General features: G+C 40.9%; 1 protein-coding gene across 2 annotated transcripts in view; it reads right to left on the bottom strand.

Annotated features, from left to right (window-relative positions):
- CCNF (cyclin F) overlaps positions 1 to 21,154 on the bottom strand; it is a 34,257-nt gene extending 13,103 nt beyond the window's left edge. The window contains exons 1-10 of one of the 2 annotated variants that reach the window (XM_043975873.1): positions 21,034 to 21,154; positions 16,873 to 17,027; positions 12,998 to 13,104; positions 11,136 to 11,203; positions 9,919 to 10,112; positions 6,622 to 6,675; positions 5,358 to 5,462; positions 4,577 to 4,654; positions 3,200 to 3,351; positions 1,502 to 1,666 (exon numbers count right to left, since the gene is read on the bottom strand). In XM_043975873.1, coding sequence (XP_043831808.1) covers positions 1,502 to 1,666; positions 3,200 to 3,351; positions 4,577 to 4,654; positions 5,358 to 5,462; positions 6,622 to 6,675; positions 9,919 to 10,112; positions 11,136 to 11,203; positions 12,998 to 13,104; positions 16,873 to 17,027; positions 21,034 to 21,052 — 1,097 coding nt within the window. In that variant the 5' untranslated portion in view covers positions 21,053 to 21,154. Of the gene's footprint in view, positions 1 to 1,501; positions 1,667 to 3,199; positions 3,352 to 4,576; positions 4,655 to 5,357; positions 5,463 to 6,621; positions 6,676 to 9,918; positions 10,113 to 11,135; positions 11,204 to 12,997; positions 13,105 to 13,751; positions 13,779 to 16,872; positions 17,028 to 21,033 lie in introns of those variants that run through there. The other variant, XM_043975874.1, reaches the window with a different exon arrangement.
- Positions 21,155 to 21,388: the final 234 nt, after the last annotated feature.

Genomic DNA, 21,388 nt, shown 5'->3' with positions numbered 1-21,388 from the left:
GTTTCAGCTAAAGAGGCACTAAGAGTTAAATTTATAGTGCTGATTGCCTATATTAAGAAGAGGTGAGTGTACATTCAAAGAAAAGGAACAAAGTAATACACCAAATGAGAGAAGTCAGATTTTTAACATCATGACAGTGGAAAGCTGGAGAATAACTGAAATAATAAATAAAACCAAAAGGTGATTTTTTTTTTTCAATCAGGCAATGGGGGTTAAGTGACTTGCCCAGGGTCACACAGCTAGTAAGTGTCAAGTGTCTGAGGCCAGATTTGAACTCAGGTGCTTCTGAATTCAGGGCCGGTGCTTTATCTACTGCACCACCTAGCAGCCCCCCTTTTTGGTGATTTTTAACAGGATGAATAGAATTGGTAAATAATTAGCCATTTTTTTTTAAAGTGAGAGAACTTAAAAAATGTACAAAGTTTTGTTAATTTGGGGCTTTTATTACTTATTTTGCTTGCACTTCTTGTAACTGTTATTAAGTTTAAAATTTTTCTCGGGAAAAAAAAAAAGACCCGGGAAGGTTTTGTTTTATTGTAAATCAACAACATGAAGAGGTTGCTAAGAATTTCAACAATAGCACCTGCTTCATCAACCAAAGTATGGCATGTAGGGTATAGTCATGTTCTAGTCTCCATACATTAAATAATACTTGGAGCATCATACTCAATTCTGGGGGCCACATTTGCACATTGACAAAATTAGGGAAAATCTGAAAGAAGTATCTCAGACGATGATATGCTGGGAAACCACGTCATATAAGCAGTGGTCTAAGAAATCAGGCAGATTTATCCTGAGACAGATTTAGATGATAACTGTCACTTTACATGATGGTCCCTCAGATACTTGAAGGGGAATCAGGTTTATTTTGTGTTTTTCTAGAAAGGAGAACTAAATGCTATTGGTGAAAATCACAGGAAGACATTTTATTTTCATGTAAAGAAATGAGAGATGTTCAGCAATAGAACAAGTCATCTTGTGAAACAACAAGCTCCCCTTCCAAGAACGAAGTAGGGGCTATTGTAAGGGATATTGTACAGATGGGATGTAAACATTGGGATGTTTAGCCTGCACTAATAGAAATAGTCTAAGATTCTAAAAGTAAAAATGGAATAAATTTGAGAAGTCAGGTTTTAGACCTTAGAAAATGAATGAGGACATAGAAGCTGGCAGCTCTCCTCAATCTTAAGTCTGATACCTACTCCATAACCTCTAGAAGAACAACAACAACAAAAAGCTACAACTGGATTACATGTCAGAATAAAGTATAAAAAGAGCTTCAGAACTAAAAGGTGAAAATGCCTGCCTAAATGCCACATCTAATGTTATATAGCCCGCTTCTGAGTTTCTGGAGATTTTTTCATGTCATAGAGCACACCACAGGGTTCATACAGATGTAGAAAATTAGCAGCCACTAAACAAAACCCCCCAAATCATTAGCATCCTCTTTTAGGAACATTTAGGCAGCACTGCAGGCTCTGGGAGCAGGTAGGCATCTCACCGGGTACAGATGACCATGCAAGCAATCCCTAGCAGCTGCAGCTTGGCTCGGGGCACCACTCTCAGCTTCAGGTAACGATCCACACATTCCACTGTCATGTGAAGGCAGAGGCTTGTAAAATCTTTCATGGTGGCAACTTCCACTAGCCAGTCAATCAAAATGTACCTATGAAAACAGCACCCACACCCACAGTCTACATTAGCAAAAGTATCAAGAGAGTTATACTTAATAAAGCCAACAAATCTCCAATATAAATATTCCCCCCACAGGAGGAAACTTCATAAAACAAACATACTCTAAACTCAACCTTGACTGTGGCTGCGTCAACTTGTGCAAATAAACAAGCTACGGTCTAGGTGACTGCTTTCATGATGCATGAAGATGCTAAGTGATTAATCTGGGTGAAATGATCTATTCCAAAGAGATCACAAACCTGAATTGGTCATGGGGTGGTCTACTATTCCTTGGACTGTCAGACCTATCTTTTTATCCTCCATTACATCTACAAGAACACTGCTCAGTGAAGTGTGTCTGAATTTCTATAAAGGGATTGTTAGCCTCAGGCCCATGGGTTAACCCTTTAACAAGGGCTAAAGGATCATTTTCTGCTTTTACATGACATTGACAAAACCTTCACTAGAGTTGGCTATTCAGTTTGAAAATCTACATTTCAAGATAGTTGTGTAAAAATCAGAAAGTTTTCTGAGAAAAAGAGAAATTTATTCAACAATGCAAAAGAAGTTCTTTAGGGATATGTTAAGGGAATGAGTAGACAGCAATAATACCTCATTTATCTGGAAGTCACTTATCCAGGAAACTGAACTAACTAGACCACAGCCCAGAACTAGGAAGTAATAAAGGTCTCTGGGCAGTCAAAATGATGGTCATGAAGTGAATTAAAAAAACTCATGCACTTGAAAGAGATCTTTGGTCTGTCACTAAGACTACATACGTACTCTTTTTTTTTGGTTTGTTTGTTTTGTGTTTTTTTTTGGTGGGGCAATGGGGGTTAAGTGACTTGCCCAGGGTCACACAGCTAGTAAGTGTCAAGTGTCTGAGGCCGGATTTGAACTCAGGTACTCCTGAATCCAGGGCCAGCACTTTAACCACTGCGCCATCTAGCTGCCCCATACATACATACTCTTATTTTAATTAGTGCAACCAAGCTTAGTTTGGTCTCCCAGTCTACGGCTATAGTTGGGTGAGAGTCCAGCAGCTTCGAGAAACAGGCACACAGATGGGGCAAAGAAGGGATGATAATAGATAGTCAAACAGCTTGAGAGAAACATCAGAAATGTCATTTAAAAAAGCAGGGCAGTTGGGGGCATGTAGTGAAAGAACAAAAAGCTTTATAGAATGTACTTATAAAAGAACCTGAAGGCATGACATAATTATAGCAGTCCATTAATTATTGGTCATAATAACTTAATTAGGCATTTCTAAAATGCTAAATTATAATTAATATAATTATAAGTGGGCAGGAAATATGAAACAGATAAAAATAGCTTAAAAAATTCAAATAAAAAACCCCATTAAGGCATTTTGGTTAAGTTGAAAAGTGAATTTATATATAATCATTCATCCCTAATAATGCTGGATAAACAAAAAATACATGGTCAAGAATCCAAAGAAAATAATTCCGTGTTTGCCATGACCTTACTGAATGCTCTGTTTGGGTCTTCATACTTGTGTGCTTACCTCATTGTGTCATTCATTCCCTTCTGCACAGTGAAGATGTTCTCTTTACTGACAGGGTGAGAAGCCTGAAAGAGTTGCAGTACCACTTCATTCGAAGATTTTGCTTCTAGTCCAAGCTGGTTTCCATTTCCACAGGCTTTGGCTAAAGATAACTTAAGAAAACACAAAACAAAAAATGAATCTGAAGCACTCCCATGTAGGCAATTCATAGTAGCAAACAGGAATAGACTTGGGAGTCAAGGACCTGGGCTCACCGTCTGGCTCAGAACTTAGTGGGAGACAAGGCCAATTCACTACCTCTCCACTACTTAGCTTTGGCATCTGTCAGATGACTTCTAAGGTTCCTCCTAGGCTTTCTTGCAAAGACCCCTGAGCTTGTATTCAGAGGACCTGGGTTCTTATTTCAGCTGTGCCCTTGGACACACTTCAGCTGGTGGTACAGCAGATAGAGCTTTGGGCCTGGACTTCACATCCAGGCTCAGAACACTTAGTAGCTAGCTAAGATTATTCCAAGTGGTGCAGATTATTATTAGAAGGGGGCATAAAAAATACTTAAAGATGATAGGACTTAACTGAGCTTTGAGAGAGGTTTAGGATTTAGACTGATGAAGGGGAAAGGAATGTCCTCCTCTTTCCTCTCCATCCTTAGGTAATGTAAGCTCTTTTTTGGGGGGGGGGGGGCCCGCAGGTCAATGAGGGTTAAGTGACTTGCCCAGGGTCATACAGCTAGTAAGTGTCAAGGGTCTGAGGCCGCATTTGAACTCAGGTCCTCCTGTATCCAGGGTCAGTGCTTTATCCACTGAGCCACCTAGCTGCCCCCCATCCTTAGGTAATGTAATGTAAAGAAAGAAAGAACACTATGTGAGGACTCATGTACAAGAGAGATCAGACTTGCTCTGCTTGGCCCCAGAGGCTGTCTACAACTAGGAGCAGTAGCTGGAAGTGGCAAAGAGAAAAATGTAGGCTTAATATAAGAAAAAAATATTCCACACAACTAGAACTATTTAGAAGTGGAATGGGCTGCCTTGGGAGGTCGTGAGAGTCCCCCTCCTTCAAAGTTTTAAAGTTCAGCCTGGCTGCCACTTGTTGGAGATCTCACAGAGGGAATACTTGTTCAGTAGCTACACAAGATGGCCATTCAGGTTTCTACCAACTAGGAGATGCTGGGCTTCTGTGAGTTAAGACGACTTGGTTTTTAATCCAAGAAGGGGTACTGACTTCATCTGTAAAATGTGTAAAATATCTATTCTAGATAACTCACGGGGTTTTGTGAGATGAGAGATAAAATATAATGATTAAAATAAAATACACTTATGAAATATAAACTGGCAACCAGAGTAGAAAGATAGTCAATGTTTTGGTTTCAGAAGATTTTACCTGTGCTTCCCAACAGCCCTTGGTTGCATAGTCCCTGAGTTTCCGGAGGCTCTGGAGGTATCTTCCAGGGTCTGACATCTGTCAATGGAAGAACATCACAGTGAATTTATCTTCCTTTTTTTCTGTTGTAGAACTTAGATGTGACTACACCATTTCTACTCTATGTTCCCTTAAGAGTGTCATGACTTGGCCCATCATTGTCCCTATCACTATGTAAAAAGCCTCAAATTTTGGGAAGTGCTGCCAGTATAAAACTATTTCAGAGTCCTCTATGCCAGGGTTCCTTAAACTTTTTCCACTTGTGACCCCTTTTTACCAGAGAAATTTTTACTCAACCCTGGGTTACATACCCAGGATCATATAAAATAGGTATACAAAACCTTTTACTGTTGCCAAATCTTTTTGCGATCTCCACATTCTGTTATGGACCCCATTCAGGGTTGTAACCTGCAGTTTAAGAAGCTTTGCTCTATGCTATATCAGAGATCTTAAGTTTGGAAAGGTCTAGTCTAGGAGATAGGGGAAGTTTCTTTGTCCTTTTGATATGGCTTTTGTCATATCGAAAAGCTCGTTTTGAATAAGAACACACTATTTTCATTTTTAATAAACTAATAAGCATTTATTAAGGGCAGAACACTAGATACTGGTGACCCAAAGACAAAAGCTAAACAATTCCTGTCCTAAAAGATCTGACACTGTACTGGAAGAAACATATGCACAGGTAGAAGACCTATACAAAGTAAAGGAGGGTAGGGGGGAAAGAGTAGTCGAAGTTACTTACAGCAGTCTTCTGGCTGCTTTCCCAAAGGAGGTAAGAACTATTTAAACATCCCTGATTAGAAGATGCCTCAAACATTTCAAGCGCTTCTCTTTTTTTCTCTTCATCCTAGGAATAAGTCAAAGCATAAACCCTCTTTCACTTAAAACCAGCTGTATATTAACTTGTCTTGCTACTGATATTACCTTGACATGCACATTCTACATACACTATTCTGACAAGCAATCAGATATCCATCCTTAAGGGTCAGTATTCCAGCTCTTAAACATCAATGCCTTGCTTTCTAGAAATGTTAACGTTTAAAACCCAAGCCTGCTGACAAATGAGATGAAGTATGTATAGTAATTTGTAGAGCTTAAAAGTATTAAAGAAATGTCACTATTATTTTATTCTCAGAAATAAATGACAACTCCCAGTGTGATCAAATATCAGCATTTGCAAAGGCTTTCAGGTGATACAAAATCACTTTCTATAAGGACAAAAGAGGCATGTTTTGAAAAGGAAGGTCCTAGGTTGCAAGCAGAGTGACAATACAACTTATTAGTAGGTTCAAATTAGAGCAGAACTTGGCCAGCAGCATTAAAACCTGGGATGGATCACTGAGGGAGGCTATGGAATCTCCATCCCTGCTATCTTTAAAAAGCTGCCTAATATGGAATGAGTAAGTTCATTCATGGCTTATATGGAAAGATTTCCATTTCTGCTAGCTTTGAGTTGGGAGCTCTTCCCTCAAGCAAAGCCAAATACCAATACCCTGGAGACTTGTACTATATGGTTGCCACTGACTGGGAAATAATTGGTGATGCCCACAGACTCTTTTAGGGAATGAACATAAGGGATGTTTAGCCCTGTACTAAAGTGCCTCCAAACTACCCCGTTCTTTCCACTGGGCCAAATTTATGACTTTTGTCCTCTCCCTTCTTGTCAGCTTAGATACAGCCACTTCCTGTTGCTCCCAATGAGCTTGTCCCGAGCATCTCTGCACTCATCCCTTGCCTCCTTCTAGCTTGTCATGGGCTGAAGACCAGTAAGCCAAGCTTGAAGAACTGAGGCCTGAAGCGCTCATGACACCTTTTATTTTCCTGCTTCCCTGTGACCTCCTCTTCCAGAGAAGTGAAATTGCCAGAATGTGACCCCTGTATAAGAAGAGTTGCTACTGGACCGTCACCTCACATAATAACTTAGACAATGTATATGTCACCAGGAGAAAACGATATTCTGAACATGCTTTTAGAATTTAAAATTTAAACAGAACTTGTTAACTTACCTCAAAAAGGCTTAAAACTTTACCCAAACAATATAGTATAGATCCCTTATGAACCTTAAAAGAAAAGGAAAGGTAATTACTTTAAAAGGTCACTGCTCAAGCCTTGAAAAATTTCCCTCACAAATCCCTGACTGAAGAAAGTAACTGAGATAGGGAGGGGCAGGGAGAAAGTGATGTCTTGGCTGATCCCCTCCTAAATGTGAATGCCACAGCTCCACAGGGGTGTAGTAAACTGTAGCTGTTCTCTCCCATATTTAGAAGGAAGAAGAAATAAGAACTCTGGTTTATCCCATTGCCAATCTTCTAGCTAATGCTTTCTCTCTCTCTCTCTTACAGCTGAGTTTCTTAAATGAATATTTTATAGTTGCTATCACTTGAAATCAGGCTTCTAGATCCATTCCACACCACTTCTTCTCTCCAGGGTCACTGCTGGACCCTAATCACCAAATTCACTGGCCTGTTTCCAAACTTCCTCCTCTTTAGCCTCTATGCAGTAGCTGATAGAGCACACCAGCGGTGTCAAATTCACATAGAAATGGGGCGCACTAATTTGTACATAAGGCACCTTGCCAGCCACACATTAATTTGATTTTTTTTTTGGTGAGGCAATTGGGGTTAAGTGACTTACCCAGGATCACACAGCTAGTAAGTGTCAAGTGCCTGAGGCCACATTTGAACTCAGGTCCTCCTGACCCCAGGGCTGGTGCTCTATCCACTGCGCCCCCTAGCTGCCCCCATTAATTTGATTTTAAAATGAAATGCCATCTATATTTCATTACACTTTTTCTTATTTTGTTTGTTTTCTTGAAGGGTAATGGAGGTTAAGTGACTTGCCCAGGGTCACACAGCTAGTAAGTGTCAAGTGTCTGAGGCTGCATTTGAACTCAGGTACTCCTGAATCCAGGGCTGGTGCTTTATCCACTGCACCACCTAGCTGCCCCTCTTATTTTGTTAAAAATTTCCTAAATCCATTTTAATCTGGTTCCGGTGACTCAGGTGCGTTGTGGGCCACATACTTGACACCTCCGGGGTAGATGACTCAGATAGCCCTGATGCCATCTCCTGCTTTGGCTTCTGAAATAGCTTTCAAGCAGGTTCTCTTTCTACTCATCCGCTTGCTCCTTTCCTATCTCCACTGTGAATACTTTCTCCCTCTACTACCCTGAGCTGATGTTTCCCTGAGCTCGAGCCTCACTGCTTCCTTCCTCTCTTCTCATGTTCTCCTCAGCTTCATTAGCTTCCACTGTTATTTCTTGGCAAGAGGCCCAGCTCCAATCTTTCACAAACCTAGATGCATTGATCTAACTTGCCAGCTCTACAATTACACTGAACAACTGCTGTAACTTCTAACTTAACATGTTCCTAACCCATTCCCCCTCCCTAACAAAATCAGCTGCCTGCTCCCTCCTGTCTTCTCTATTACTCTTTTTTTGGGGCAATGAGGATTAAGTGACCTGCCCAGGGTCACACAGCTAGAAAGTGTCAAGTGTCTGAGGCTGGATTTGAACTCAGGTCCTCCTGAATCCAGGGCGGATGCTTTATCTACTATACCACCTAGCTGCCCCCCTTCTCTATTACTCTTGCTTGTGTTTTTTTGGGGGAGGTGGGGCAATGGGGGTTAAGTGACCTACCCAGGGTCACACAGCTAGTAAGTGTCAAGTGTCTGAGGCCAGATTTAAACTCAGGTCCTCCTGAATCCAGGGCTGGTGCTTTATCCACTGCGCCATCTAGCTGCCCCCCTGAGGCTGGATTTGAACTCAAGTCCTCCTGAATCCAGGACAAGTGCTTTATCCACTGTGCCATCTAGCTGCCCCCCCATTACTTTTTTTTTTTTTAATATATAGATTTTTTTTTTTGGTGAGGCAATTGGCGTTAAGTGACCTGCCCAGGGTCACATAGCTAGTAAGTATCAATCATCTGAGGCCAGAATTGAACTCAGGTCCTCCTGACTCCAGGGCTGGTGCTCTATCCACTGTGCCACCTAGCTGCCCCTCTATTACTCTTAATGGCATCACTGCTTTCTCCATTTAAAAGCTCAGTGTCACCTTTGATTTCTCATGCTCCCTGGCCTCCCAAACCCAGTGAGAACAGCTGTAACCATTCTTCCTTTCCAAGGCTTCTTAACCATCTTTCTTTCTTTTTGATTCAATAAACTTCAAGTGCCTACCATGGTACAAAGAACTGTCCTGAAGATTCCTTGCTACTGCCAGCACCCTGGTCTGGGTTCTTATAATTTCATTCCTACCTGAACACAATTACAGTTATGAAATGATCACAACACCTTTCCTCCAATGTGTGTTGCAAATCAATGTCCAATTAATCTTCATAAAAACACCACTTTGTCTGCATCATTTCTCTGCCCCAAAACTTTCAACAGCTCCCCACTAGCTATGGGATCATGTACCAACTTCTTATCTGATATTCAAGGAACAACCCATTTTAAGCCCAACCAGTCTTTTAAATTCAGTTTAACGAACACTGAATACATGTTTGCAAGGAAGATACAGGCTTTACTTTTGCTACTTCTTTTCCTTAACCAGGTGAGTTTCCCTGGTGTCCCAAGAATAAACCTTTTGCTTTCCCATTTCTATTCTTCTGCTCATGCCATCCCTGTTCTGTTGAGATAAATAACTCCTGCCAACTCTTCAAGATGCAGCTCAAGCCTCCTGTCCTCTAGCACTTCCACCACCACCAAGCCAAGGGTGAAAGAATCTTTCTTCTAAAGATCTTTAGGAATTACTGCCTATGTTTCATTGAGTGGCTAAATCATACACTTGAGTCACCTTATACTGTTATTTTGAATGACTAGAATCTTTCTTTCTTATACATTTGTGTTTTGTCTTCCCAGCTTGTAAGTTCCCCATGTCAGGGAGTTTTATAACCTTCAGTGTTGAATACACATCAGGTATCCAAACATTTACCAATTAGATTTTTCAAGCTTTTATTCACATTCCTTAGGGTGCTGACTTTGCCAGCTAAGCCTGAGAGATTATCTATTCTGAAGCCCTAAAAATGAAAATTTATCCCATATTCATTCGCCACATGCAAAGTGTTGTTTTAGACTTTCAAAAAGTTCAAGGTGGGCAGCTAGGTGGCCCAGTGGATAGAGCACCAGCCCTGGATTCAGGAGGACCTGAGTTCAAATGCGGCCTCAGACACTTGACACTTACTAGCTGTGTGACCCTGGGCAAGTCACTTAACCCCAATTGCCTCACTAAAAAAAAAAAAGTTCAAGGTGCTCTTTAAATGAAAGGAAGTGCATTAAAATAAATATAAATGTGGATCCTTGTAACTTACTTTTTGAAACTGACATTCTGCTTTGAGGCTTTCAAAGACTACAGCTTTACAGCAGCTTCCAGACACAGACCAGGGAGGGCGAATAAATAGCCAGATAAATGGAGCAGCATTAACATTCAGGCGTTCCGTTAAGCTGAAGAAGCGTGATGCCTTTAACCCATTCACTTCTGCACGACCCTCATCAGAAATAGACACTAGAATGATGGACAGAAAAATTTAACCTGATAAGTACTTAATAAGGCGTGTGGTTCTGACCTGGCTTGATATAAAAATATGGAAAGATCTCATTTATCATATGGCCAACACATTCATTCATTCATTCATTCATTCATTCATTCATTCATTCATTCATTCATTCATTTCACATGGTCAACATTTTTAAAAGTATTTCAATAAAAAATTCTGGAAATACCTATAAAGCTATACTGTTAAAATAAGTTCCTTAGCAAAATACATCTAACCAAAATCATTGGGAAATATCAATAAGGTAGGCACGTGTGAACGAGCACACGCGCGCGCGCACACACACACACACACACACACACAGAGGCATGGTCAAAAGTTGGTCTACAAAGACTGGAAGAATTTCAAGAAGTTCAAAATGGTCATATCTATTTACAACATGTCACAATCAAAGATTAAAGGGGACTTAATGCCTCTTATTTACACTAGACTCCCATAGCCTTGTTAGAGATCCTGGCCCTTGTGATAAAATAATGGGATCTAGGAGATACTCAAAGGCCCACCTGGAGATTCATCTAAACTGATTGAATTAAGTGAGAGTGATTGACTGCTGATTAGCCTACTTCAAGTTAACTAGATTGTAAGCACATCTGGCTAGTCCTTTAGAAGGTATTGTTCCCAGAAGCTAACTCAACTTGAGACCACCTTCAAGTTCACTGAACCAATGGTTTGGATGACGATAACCAATCAGCTTGAAGCAGTGTGTAAGGACTGCCCATGCTCTGGACCTATAAAAAGCTTCCACACTCAGTTTGAAGAGGGTTGGTGGTTGAAGCAGGCTCCTGGCAGAGGACTTGAGGAAGAACCTGACCAGGCTGGATAGGCCTTTTCTTAACTTTCTGAACTCCACATAAATACCTGGTGTGCTTTAATAAATGCTTAGTGCCCAAAGACTGGTGTTAAAGCTTCTACTTTAAGGTGACCACACATATTTAGATGTTTAAATGACACACCCTGATCAACTGAACACTTACAGCCTTCATTGTAGAGGTAGGCAATCCCTAGCTTCACAGCAGCTTCAAAATTACCACTTTCAGCAGCCCTAAAAAAAGAATACAATGGGCTGATTAGAGATCTTATTCTTTCAAAGGTTTGTGTTATATAAGTATTTGAAGCCAGCCACTAGTCTTTTTTTGACTTAATAAAATCACTCCAATTCACTTAGGCATAAATCATTGGGGCAGTTCAAGATGAAGAGGATCTGTCACTACATGTGCTGTCTGCAAGATAAGGATGAACATTTCTTTATTCATTTACCCAGTAAGTGCTTATAAGGATGATCAAAGCTAGAACTATGCTACGTATTACATAGAGGGGATACAAAAGTATGAACTTAAAGTTGATAGGGAAACAGGGCAAGATATAAACAAATGGATAGTAACATACTACAGTCTATAAATGCGGAGGAAACACAGCAAAGGAACAAAAGTCTGATTTCCAGAGAAGGCTTAATCTCCAAAGGTTTAAGTAACAGTGCAACAATTTAGGTTCATGAAAACTAATTTGAACAAGGGAAGTTTTATTTGCAGATTATTTTAAAAACACACATAGTTTTATGACTTTTAAGTATTTCCAGTGACTCTACTAGACCAGATGGTTTCATTAAAGAATCTTTGGATACTTGTTTGTTTTTTGTTTTTTTGCAGGGCAATGAGGGTTAAGTGACTTGTCCAAGGTCATACAGCTAGTAAGTGTCAAGTGTCTGAGGCTGGATTTGAACTCAGGTCCTCCTGAATCCAGGGTCAGTGCTTTATCCACTGCGCTACCTAGCTGCTCCCTGGATACTTGCTTAATTGGATAGCAATGAATATTTCTATTGTACTTTAAGGTTTAAAAAGACTTTCTTTATAATTCCCCTCATGAAAGGTCTTTAAGCAAAGCCTAAGCAACTACATATCAGATATAGTATAGAAAAATTCTTGTTTAAATGTAGATTCTAGAAGGTTTCTAACATCCATTCTAAGTCTTGAGATTGTCTATAAAGCTATCTACAATCTGGATTTCATCTACCTTTCCAGGCTTAAGGTCTCTTGAAGATGATGGCATTTAATCTGAGCCTTGAAAGATGAGTAGGATTCTAAGAGGTGCAGGTGAGAAAAAAGCATTACAGGCATGAGGAATAGTCTGGGTAAAAGCAAGGAGGCAAAAGATGGAATATATGTATGGGAGACAACAAGTCAGTCAGTTTGACTGAAGTAAAGAGTACATGTGGGCAGCTAGGTGGCACAGTGGATGGAGCACTGGCCCTGCATTCAGGAGGGCCTGAGTTCAGGTCCAGCCTCGGACACTTGACACTTGCTGGCTGTGTGACCCTGGGCAAGTCACTTAACCCCAATTGCCCCACCAAAAAAAAAAAAAAAGAAAAAGAAAAAAAGAGTAATATATAATCAGCCTGGAAAGATGGGCTGGAGGCCAGTAGGAGAAATGATGAGGGCCTAATGGTGAAATTGTCAAGACCTGGCAATTGACTGGATATGAAGGATGAGAGAATAAAGAGTGAAGAAATTCCTAGGTTGCAAACCTAGGTGAATGGAAAGATGCCGGCATCCTTAAGGGTGTTTAGGGGGTAGAATAATGAGTTCTGTTCTGGACAGAGTTTGAGATATCAATGTAATAGCTAGCTGGAGATATCAAGAAAGCAGCTGGGAATGTGTATCTCCCCAGATGTAAAATAGGAGGTTTAGACTAGATGATCTCTTTAAGGCTCTTTATGCTCTACAATTCTGATTATCTATGGGTTAGAAGTGTCTACAGTTGGTTGAAACAACTAGCCATTGTTGAATCTGGCTATTGAATATGAAGGATTAGTGGTTTAAAATGATATAACAAAGGTTACCTTTCAAAAAGCTTTAGGTTATCTGGAGAAGGCCACATCTCCCGAAAGCTTGCACATGCCCAAACACTGGCATGATTATCTACAAGATACTTAAGATGAGGATGTACCTACAAAAAATCAGAAAGGGTTATAAACCAAAAGGATCTCATTAAAATGGTTTCCTAAGAAATTCTTTTAAACAAAGTATAAATTTACTCTTAATTAATTCAAGCATAATTCATTAAGCATTTAGAATCTGCAAAATAAAGGATGTTGGGTGGGTGGGGGGGTATACAAATATAATGAAGACCCAGTCCCTTTTAATTCAATTAATATTTATTGTCTAGCAAGTGTAAGACATTGAAGAAACAAAGATTTAAAAAATGAAAATGTCTCTGCCATAAAGGAATTCAATAAAATATGAAGAAACAGATGAAAACACACACACACACACACACACACACACACACACACACACACAGAGTGTATAGAGGACATGCCAGGAACACAAGTACAAAATACTATGTGTGATAAGAGAAAGAATAGATCATTTGTGAGTAGCAAGCAGGAGGTTATCAGGAAAAGCTTTATGGAGGAGGTAGCATTTAAACTGGGCTTTAAAGGATGTGCAAATTTTCAAAAGGTAGAGATGTGAGCAGGGAAGAGGGAGTGGATGTTCAAGGCACAGGGAATGATGTGGACAGAGTTGGTGGAGGAGGGAGGGGAAAGACTAAAAAGTATACATTTTCACTTGAAAACTATTTGGGTTGCTTACCCTCTCTGGGCCTCAGTTTCCTCATCTGTAAAATGAGGGGATTGGACTAGATGGCTTCCAATTCTAAATCCCATGATCCTAAATAGTTAATAACCTAAGAGCTTTTACAGTGAGAGAAAAACACACTCAGTACAGTATTGGTTAAATTACTGAATGAAAATAGTTGGACTTGAAAAGAAAAAAATGATGAAGAGGCAAAAAACAAATATAAGGATGTAATTTAAAGGATGTCTGAATAAAAAAAAAAGATAGGGAAGAAGGTGGGTTAGAAACAATTACAGATTTTATAGCACAAAACATTGAAACTGTATTTAGTGTCAAGTTGTATTAAATGTGGGATTAGATCAATGTTCCTTCCAGCTTTGAATGTTAAGAATAACATTTGTAGTTTGAGAATACATTTTTGAGTTGAGCTGTAGAAGTAGAAAAACAGGAAAGTTTATATTCCTTCTAACAAACAACTTAAAAGAATGGCAAAGAGAAAAGTCAAAATCTTACAATTATAAAGTTAAATGAGTGCAAGCTCTTACAGATCCTATAAAATAGGGAAGGCTTGAACCATCAACTCAGTGATAGATTATAAACTGGCAATCTAAGGACAAGTCCAGGGAAGCTCAGACACTATACTATCAGGAAATACAGTAACTCATAAGGACCATCTACTAAAACTTGGAGGGATTGTGATTTGCTTTGATGTCAAGTGGACACATCAACTTCAATTTACTAGGTGAAGTTTTTCAAATACCACAAGTCTGAATATATGTTATGGGCTGAGAGGAGGTGATTAGGAGCACCATAAAAAACCCCCCAAACCCCAACAAAACAAAAACCACCACCAACAAAAAAACCCAAAAACAAAACCAAAAACAACCTTTGCCCTGGGAGTTGGGAGGTCTAGGTTCCATCTGGTCCCAGCTCTGCCATTAACTCACTGCATTTACCATGGACAATTCACTAGTCCCTAGTTCTCAGTCTCCTCATCTTTTAATGAAGAGAAGGATGTTGCCAAAGTTTCTCCCAGCTCTGAATGTCAAGAGTGGAATTTGTGCTTGAGAAATGTAATTTTAGAGTCTTAACAGTACTTCCATTTATTAAGGGAAGCAAAACTTGAAGAGATGAGGGCTTGAATAACACTGAGTTCAACTAGACATAAATAGAAACTTCTTGACCACCAGGGCAACCACATTTTACAACGAACTACCTCAGAAGGCTGGGCAAACCAGAATTGGTTCATCAGTCCCTACACTTTAGATAGCTTCAAATACACAGTTGCATAATTAGAGAAACTTAATTGGAAGAGACTTCAGAGGTCATCTAGTTTAACCCATACCTGCTCAGAAATCTCATCTACAACACCCTCCACAAATGGCCAACCAGCATCAGTCTTAAGAACTTTAGTGATAGGGAACACATCACAATCCTCAGAAACAATCCAGTAAGATTTCGGACAATTCTAATTTTATGAAATCTTTAAGGAGGGAAGAGTAGGATGGAGGTGAAAGAATACTGAATGGGGAGTCAGGAGACCTCAGCTTGAATCCTGACTTTGCTGCTAACTACCTGTGACCAAGGGCAAGCTTTATAACTTTAGTTTCCACATCTGTAAAACAAAGAAACTTTCCATTAATTTGTAATTCCATCATCCTTACATAAAGCCAAAATCAAATACTGAAAGGCAGGAATTATTTTCTTTTGAAGGTTAAACACCCCCAGTTTCTTCAGTTGATCTTTCTATGGCAGTTATCCTGACCATCTTAGTCTTCCTTGTCAATGTCGTTCTTAAAATGTGGCATCCCAAACGGAACACAACTCAGATGTGGTCTGAACTCGGTAGACGACAACAGAATCATTACCGCTCTTATTCTAGACACTATATATCTTTCAATGCAGCCTAACATTGTGTTAGCTTTTTGGCTGCCAAGTCACACTTGGAATATTATTATTGTTGTTATTACATCATATTTTAGACCTGGGAGAGACCTTAGAGGTCATTTGGTCCAACCTTCCAGTTTTGTAAATGAGGAAATTGACACCCAAAGAAATTAAGCAACTTGTCCAAGGTCACATAGGTGGTAAGTGGCAGAACTGGGGTTTTAACCATGGTGCTTTTCAAATCCAGCCTCCTTTCTATCGTACTGCACCTGCCTCCTATACATAGTTGGCTCACTGGGCTTGCATTCCACTGAAACCTCCAATTCTTCTGTGTTAGAACTGATTTCAAGCTCCTCCCCTCACTCTGTTAAATTTTGGTATTCAAATGACAAGCAGGAGGAATTCAGAAAAACATAGAAAGATTTACATGAACTGATGCAAAGTAAAGTGAGCAGAATCAGGAGAATATTGTACATAGCAACAGCAACATTGTGTGATGATCAACTATGAATAATTTAGGTCTCCCCAGCAACACAATGATCCAAGACATTCCAAGGGGCTCATGATGGAAAATGCTATTCACATCCAGAGAGAGAACCGATAGAGTCTCAATGTAGATTGAAGCATACTATTTTCACTTTGTGTGTGTGTGTGTGTGTGTGTGTGTGTGTGTGTGTGTTTTCCCTTTTGGTCGGTTTCTTCTCTCACAACATTACTAATGTGGAAGTAAGTCTACCTTATTGCATACATATCACCTATATAATTGCTTACCGTTTTAAGGAGGGAGAAAATTTGGAACACAACATTTTTAAAAGAACGAATGTCAGAATTGTCTTTACATGTAATTGGAAAAAAAATAGCATTTTAAAAAAATATCCAAGCACAGCACTTTACATTTACCCTTATTAAATTTCATCTCATAAGATTTGGTACATTGTCCTAGTCAGCCAGTGTCCTTTTAGAACTTGACTTCTATTCTACAGGTTAGGAATTGTTCCCAGCTTTGTGTCACCTGTCAATGTGCAATTCAACACAGAAGAATCTTTAAGGTTTGTTACACTGACTCTTTCCCTGTAATAATAAATTAGTAAAACACTGATATGAATTTCAGCAGTATCCATTTTATTAAGGCTTAGAGTTTTTTTGACTTTCTGTACATGGTAATTGTCAATGTTTTGTTTTGTTTTGTTTTGAAACTGATACTTAGCAGTAAGATACATTGATGCACTAATTAATGAATGTAACTTACAGCTCTGATGGCAAGGATATCTTCTGCAGGAAGCCATTTCAGTATATGAAAGAGGACATCTTCAGGGAGACTCAGTAAAGTTAAGACTCGGGGCCTCTTTTTTATTCTTCTCTTTGAAGGAAGGCAAAAGCATTTGGAGCACCTACAGTGGATCACTGAAAACAACAACAATACCACAAGTCAGTGAATGGTAAAGTGAGAAACAAGCCACAACGAAATACATTTTAAAGAAAGATTGACATTTAAATCTCAGAATGTCAAAAAAGGACAAGTGTTTAAGCAAAGAACAGTAATACCTCATCTAACAGGAACTTTGCCTCTCTAAAATATAGCTGAGAACAAGTTTGTGAAAAGGCCTCTGAACCATAAAAATAGAGGCCCCAAATCCAAGTACCTTAGTCATAAGAAAGATTCCTGGGCACCTAATGAGCTTATTTATTCTATAGACACAACTTTTATTGTTCAGTTGGGTCCAACTCTTCCTGACGCTATTTGGGGTTTTCTGGCAAAGATGGTGGAGTGGTTTGCCATTTCCTTCTCCAGCTCATTTTACAGATGAGGAAACTGAGGCAATCCGGTTAAGTGACTTGCCCAAGAACACATAGCTAATAAGTCTCTGAGGCTGGATTTGAACCCAGGTCTTCCTGACTCCAGGCTCAGTGCTCTATCCTACCTTCCAGACACAATTTTAACAAGTTTAATTAACATGACCAGAGATTAGAAGGGTATGTGGATTGCTACAGGTTAACAGAATGACAGAACACACAAAAAAAGCTAACAAACTAAAAATACACAAAATGTTGTTGTCACACAGGAGAAAAAAGTTCCCATTAATCTCACTGCATTATAGTACAGCAGGTGATATACTTACCAATTACCTGGAGTCAAGAAATTCCCTTATCTGACCATACTCTTTCTTTTTGCTTTCCCACAGCAAACCCTGCTTTCTAGCAACACCGTGACTGCCAATCCCTTGACTGTTCATTTCTCTCTAGGCCACCTCCCCTGCAATAGTCAATATCTTCTCTTTTTCTCATCTGGACTCTTGGGTAAACCAGTTCAACTCTACAGTGTCCTCTTCAGAGTTCCTGACTCCCTTATCATATTGCCAATTGTGCCCTCCCACTATCTGCTATTGCCTTTGCTCCCACCCATATGCACTGCTGAATGAAGGTGGAGAAAATCATGTGACCCTTCTGACCGGGTCTGCTACAAATCTATATTCCATCACTTCTACTGGGCACTCACTGCTGCTAAGTAATCCTTCCACCATCTCCCTTATTAACTCACTCTCCACAGTGGCTCTTCCAAACCCTTCCATCCCTCCTCAAACATCCCATGGCTCCCCCTCCCACTCTTGCCTCCTATTTTCCTGAAAGTATTGAGTCCATTTTCTGAGAGCTCCCTTTTCTCCCATCATTCAGTCATCTTCTGCAATGATCTCCTCCTTCACCTCGGTCTCACACAAAGAAGTGCTCCTTCTCTTTGACAAGGCTAACCCCCTCTTTCTGCACAAGCCATCCCATTTTATCCCTTCTTTTCCAGCGGGTCATACCACTCTCTCGCTTATTTTCAATCTCTCCCTGTCTACTGACTCCTTCCCTTTTGCCTACAAACACAACCACATCTCCTTCATCCTCAAAAAACCCACACTTGATTCTTCCACCCCATCTCTTTTCCTTTATCTTTTCTGCACTCTGTGGCTAAATCCCTTGAGAAGGTTATCTACAACTGCTACCTCCACTTCCTCTTTTCTTACTTTCTTCTTAACTGTACAATCTGGCTTCCAGACTCATTATTCCACTGAAATTGCTCTCCCCAGATATCGTTTCTCAATCACCATTCTTCTCTACCTGTCTGCATCATTGACACTGTTGGTCACCCTCTTTTCTCTAGCTTTTCCTGACACAATACACATTTTCTCTCCTGGTTCCCCTCTTACCTATTTGACTACTCTTCTTCGTCCAAGTCATGCCCACAAACTGGGTATCCTACAGGACTCTGTCCAGGGCTGCCTTCTCCTCTCTCTCTCTTATTTCACCTGGTGGTCTCATCAGGATTTAATTATCATCTTTATTCTGATGATTTTCAAATCTACCTACCCAGTCATAACCTCTTTCCTGACCGACCTCCAATCTTAAATCTCCACCTGCCTTTCAGACATCTCCAACTGGATGTTCAGTAGACATCTCTTTTTTTTTTTAAGTGAGGCAATTGGGGTTAAGTGACTTGCCCAGGGTCACACAGCTAGTAAGTTTCAGTAGACATCTTAAACTCCACATGTTTGAAACTGAACTCATTATCTTGGCCCACTAAATCCTCCCTACTTTCAAACTTCCCCATTACTGTTGAAGGCACCATCATTCTCCCAGTCTCAAAACCTAAATGTCCTCAACTTCTCACTCTCTACAACCCCATCCCTAGTATCCAATCTGTTGACAAGGCATTTCAATTTCACTTCTGATACTGCTACTGCTTTGTACCTAGACTACTGCAATAGCCTGCTTCATTCTGCACGCCTCAAGTCTTTCCTCTCTCCAGTCCAATTTTCATTCAGCTGCCAAAGCAATGATCTAAATCAATACTCTGATCATGGCTCCTTCATCGAAAGATTCCAGCAGTTCTCTATCACATCTCCAGGATCAAATACAATATCCTGTATGGTGTTCAAAGCCCTTTGTAATCTAGCTTTTGCCCCCCCCCCCCCACTCCTTTCCAGTCTTATCTCCTACCTATCCTATATTGGGCTTGTTTGTATGTACAATATTTGTTGCATGTTGCCTCACCCATTAGACTGTGAGCTCCTTGAGGGCAGACTATCTTTTGGATCTCCAGTGCTTAGCACAGTACCTGGACATAGTAGATTGCTTAATAAGTTTTTACTGTCTGACTGAAGAAAAGGTTAAGGTACGTTAACCAGAGTGTGGAATAGTGGATAGAGACTTGGGTTTAAATCCTGTATCTTGGATGTGTGAGCCTGTGCAATTATTCCTCTCAAGTGTTCTAGGAAATTCTCTATGACTATAAGTTGTAGAGGTAGTACCAATACTGGTAGGAGTTTCCTATCCCAATGAGAACTGCATCCAAAAAAAAAAAAAAAGTAAAAAAATAGTTTTGGTGTTAAAAGCCAGGAGCCCTCTGGGTACTCTTAGGAATCCTTCTTTCCTCACAGCCTCTTCTCACTCTTCCTTGCTCTTCTGCCTACTTCTTTCTTTTCTCTTGTTTTCTCTCTCTCTCTTTTTCCCTTCTCTCCTGCCTCTACTATAAGCTTGCCCTTAACCCCAGCAGCAAGCTGCTGGCCTTACCATAGTTTAACTGTGCGATCCTGAGCAAATTACTTACCTTACTTAGTTTTCTCAGCTGTAAAGAGGAATTTGGACAAACTGAGCCCCGAGATCCTTTTCGGTTCTAAATTGATATCACTTACTTTTTACAAACAACCCCTCAATCGTCAGATAATTCAAACCTGTTCTTTCCAACCTAACCTTGAAGCAAAGGCAGCAACGTTTCTTAGGGACAGACTGCTCTGAAGGTTGGGTCTAGTAGTCAAAGAAAATCTACCAGTTAAGAAACCTTCGGGGTCTACCTTTTCCTTTCCATTTAATTGGGGCTTTGAAAATTAGGATGTTTTGTTCATTTAAAAGGCCTCTCTGAAAGGGCAGCCAAAGAGCCGCCCACAATAGGTAGGCACCTGGACAGAGGCCGCAGCCCTTTAAAGAAGCGGATGCTCGATGCCCCCGATCCACGGCTGGGAGCGAGAACGCTTGTGGGGGAGGCAGTGCGGGATGTGAAGTCGGAGAGCCCGAGTTCATGTCCTGCTCTTGCCCCTATCTATCTATCAGATGATGGCGGGTCAGTTCACATCTTGGTGCCACGGCTTCTCACAGTGTAAAATGAGGGGGGAAGGCTGGGCTGGACCAGATCCCTTTCCAGCTACGCGGGGTGTGCGGGGGTCCTGCAATTAGTGGGAGGGAGCACAAGAGCAGTTATTGGGGAGCCTTGTTTAGGAGGACGTACAGCGTCCACACAGAGCAAAGGGGTCGAAGCCCTTTCAGAAAAGCACAGAGTGGGCAGCTGCGAACCCCGAGCCCAAGGAGGGTCCTCCCGGTCTGCAGCGTCCTCGTCCAGCCCCGGGTTTCAAAGGTTCGCTCGGTCACTCACCCCCGCCGCGGACCCTCATAGCTGCTGTTGCCGTTGCTGTTGCTGCTGCTACTGCTGCTGCTGCGCCGCCGCCAACACCTACTCCGAGCGTCCTCAGCAAGCCCTGTCCTGGGCAGAGCCGCGCGTGCCGCCCTCTCAAAGCTTCAGGCTCCGCCCCCCGCCTCGCGCCCTTTTTTTCAAACACAGCAGGCGTCTTCATTGGCTGGCTCGGGGCGCCGGCGGTAGGCGCTGGCACTGAGCAGGAGCGGCTCGCGAGGTCCTCCCCGCGGCGCCGGGCCCTCTGATTGGGCGCGTGAAGACGCGAATTCGAATAGGGGCGGTTGACTGGCCAAGAGCTCTGGCCTCTCTGCACAGC

This window comes from Dromiciops gliroides, chromosome 1, assembly GCF_019393635.1.
Source record: "Dromiciops gliroides isolate mDroGli1 chromosome 1, mDroGli1.pri, whole genome shotgun sequence".
NCBI lineage: Eukaryota > Metazoa > Chordata > Mammalia > Microbiotheria > Microbiotheriidae > Dromiciops > Dromiciops gliroides.
The sequence above is the reverse complement of the archived record's forward strand: the minus strand, read 5'-3'. Positions and strand labels throughout refer to the sequence as shown.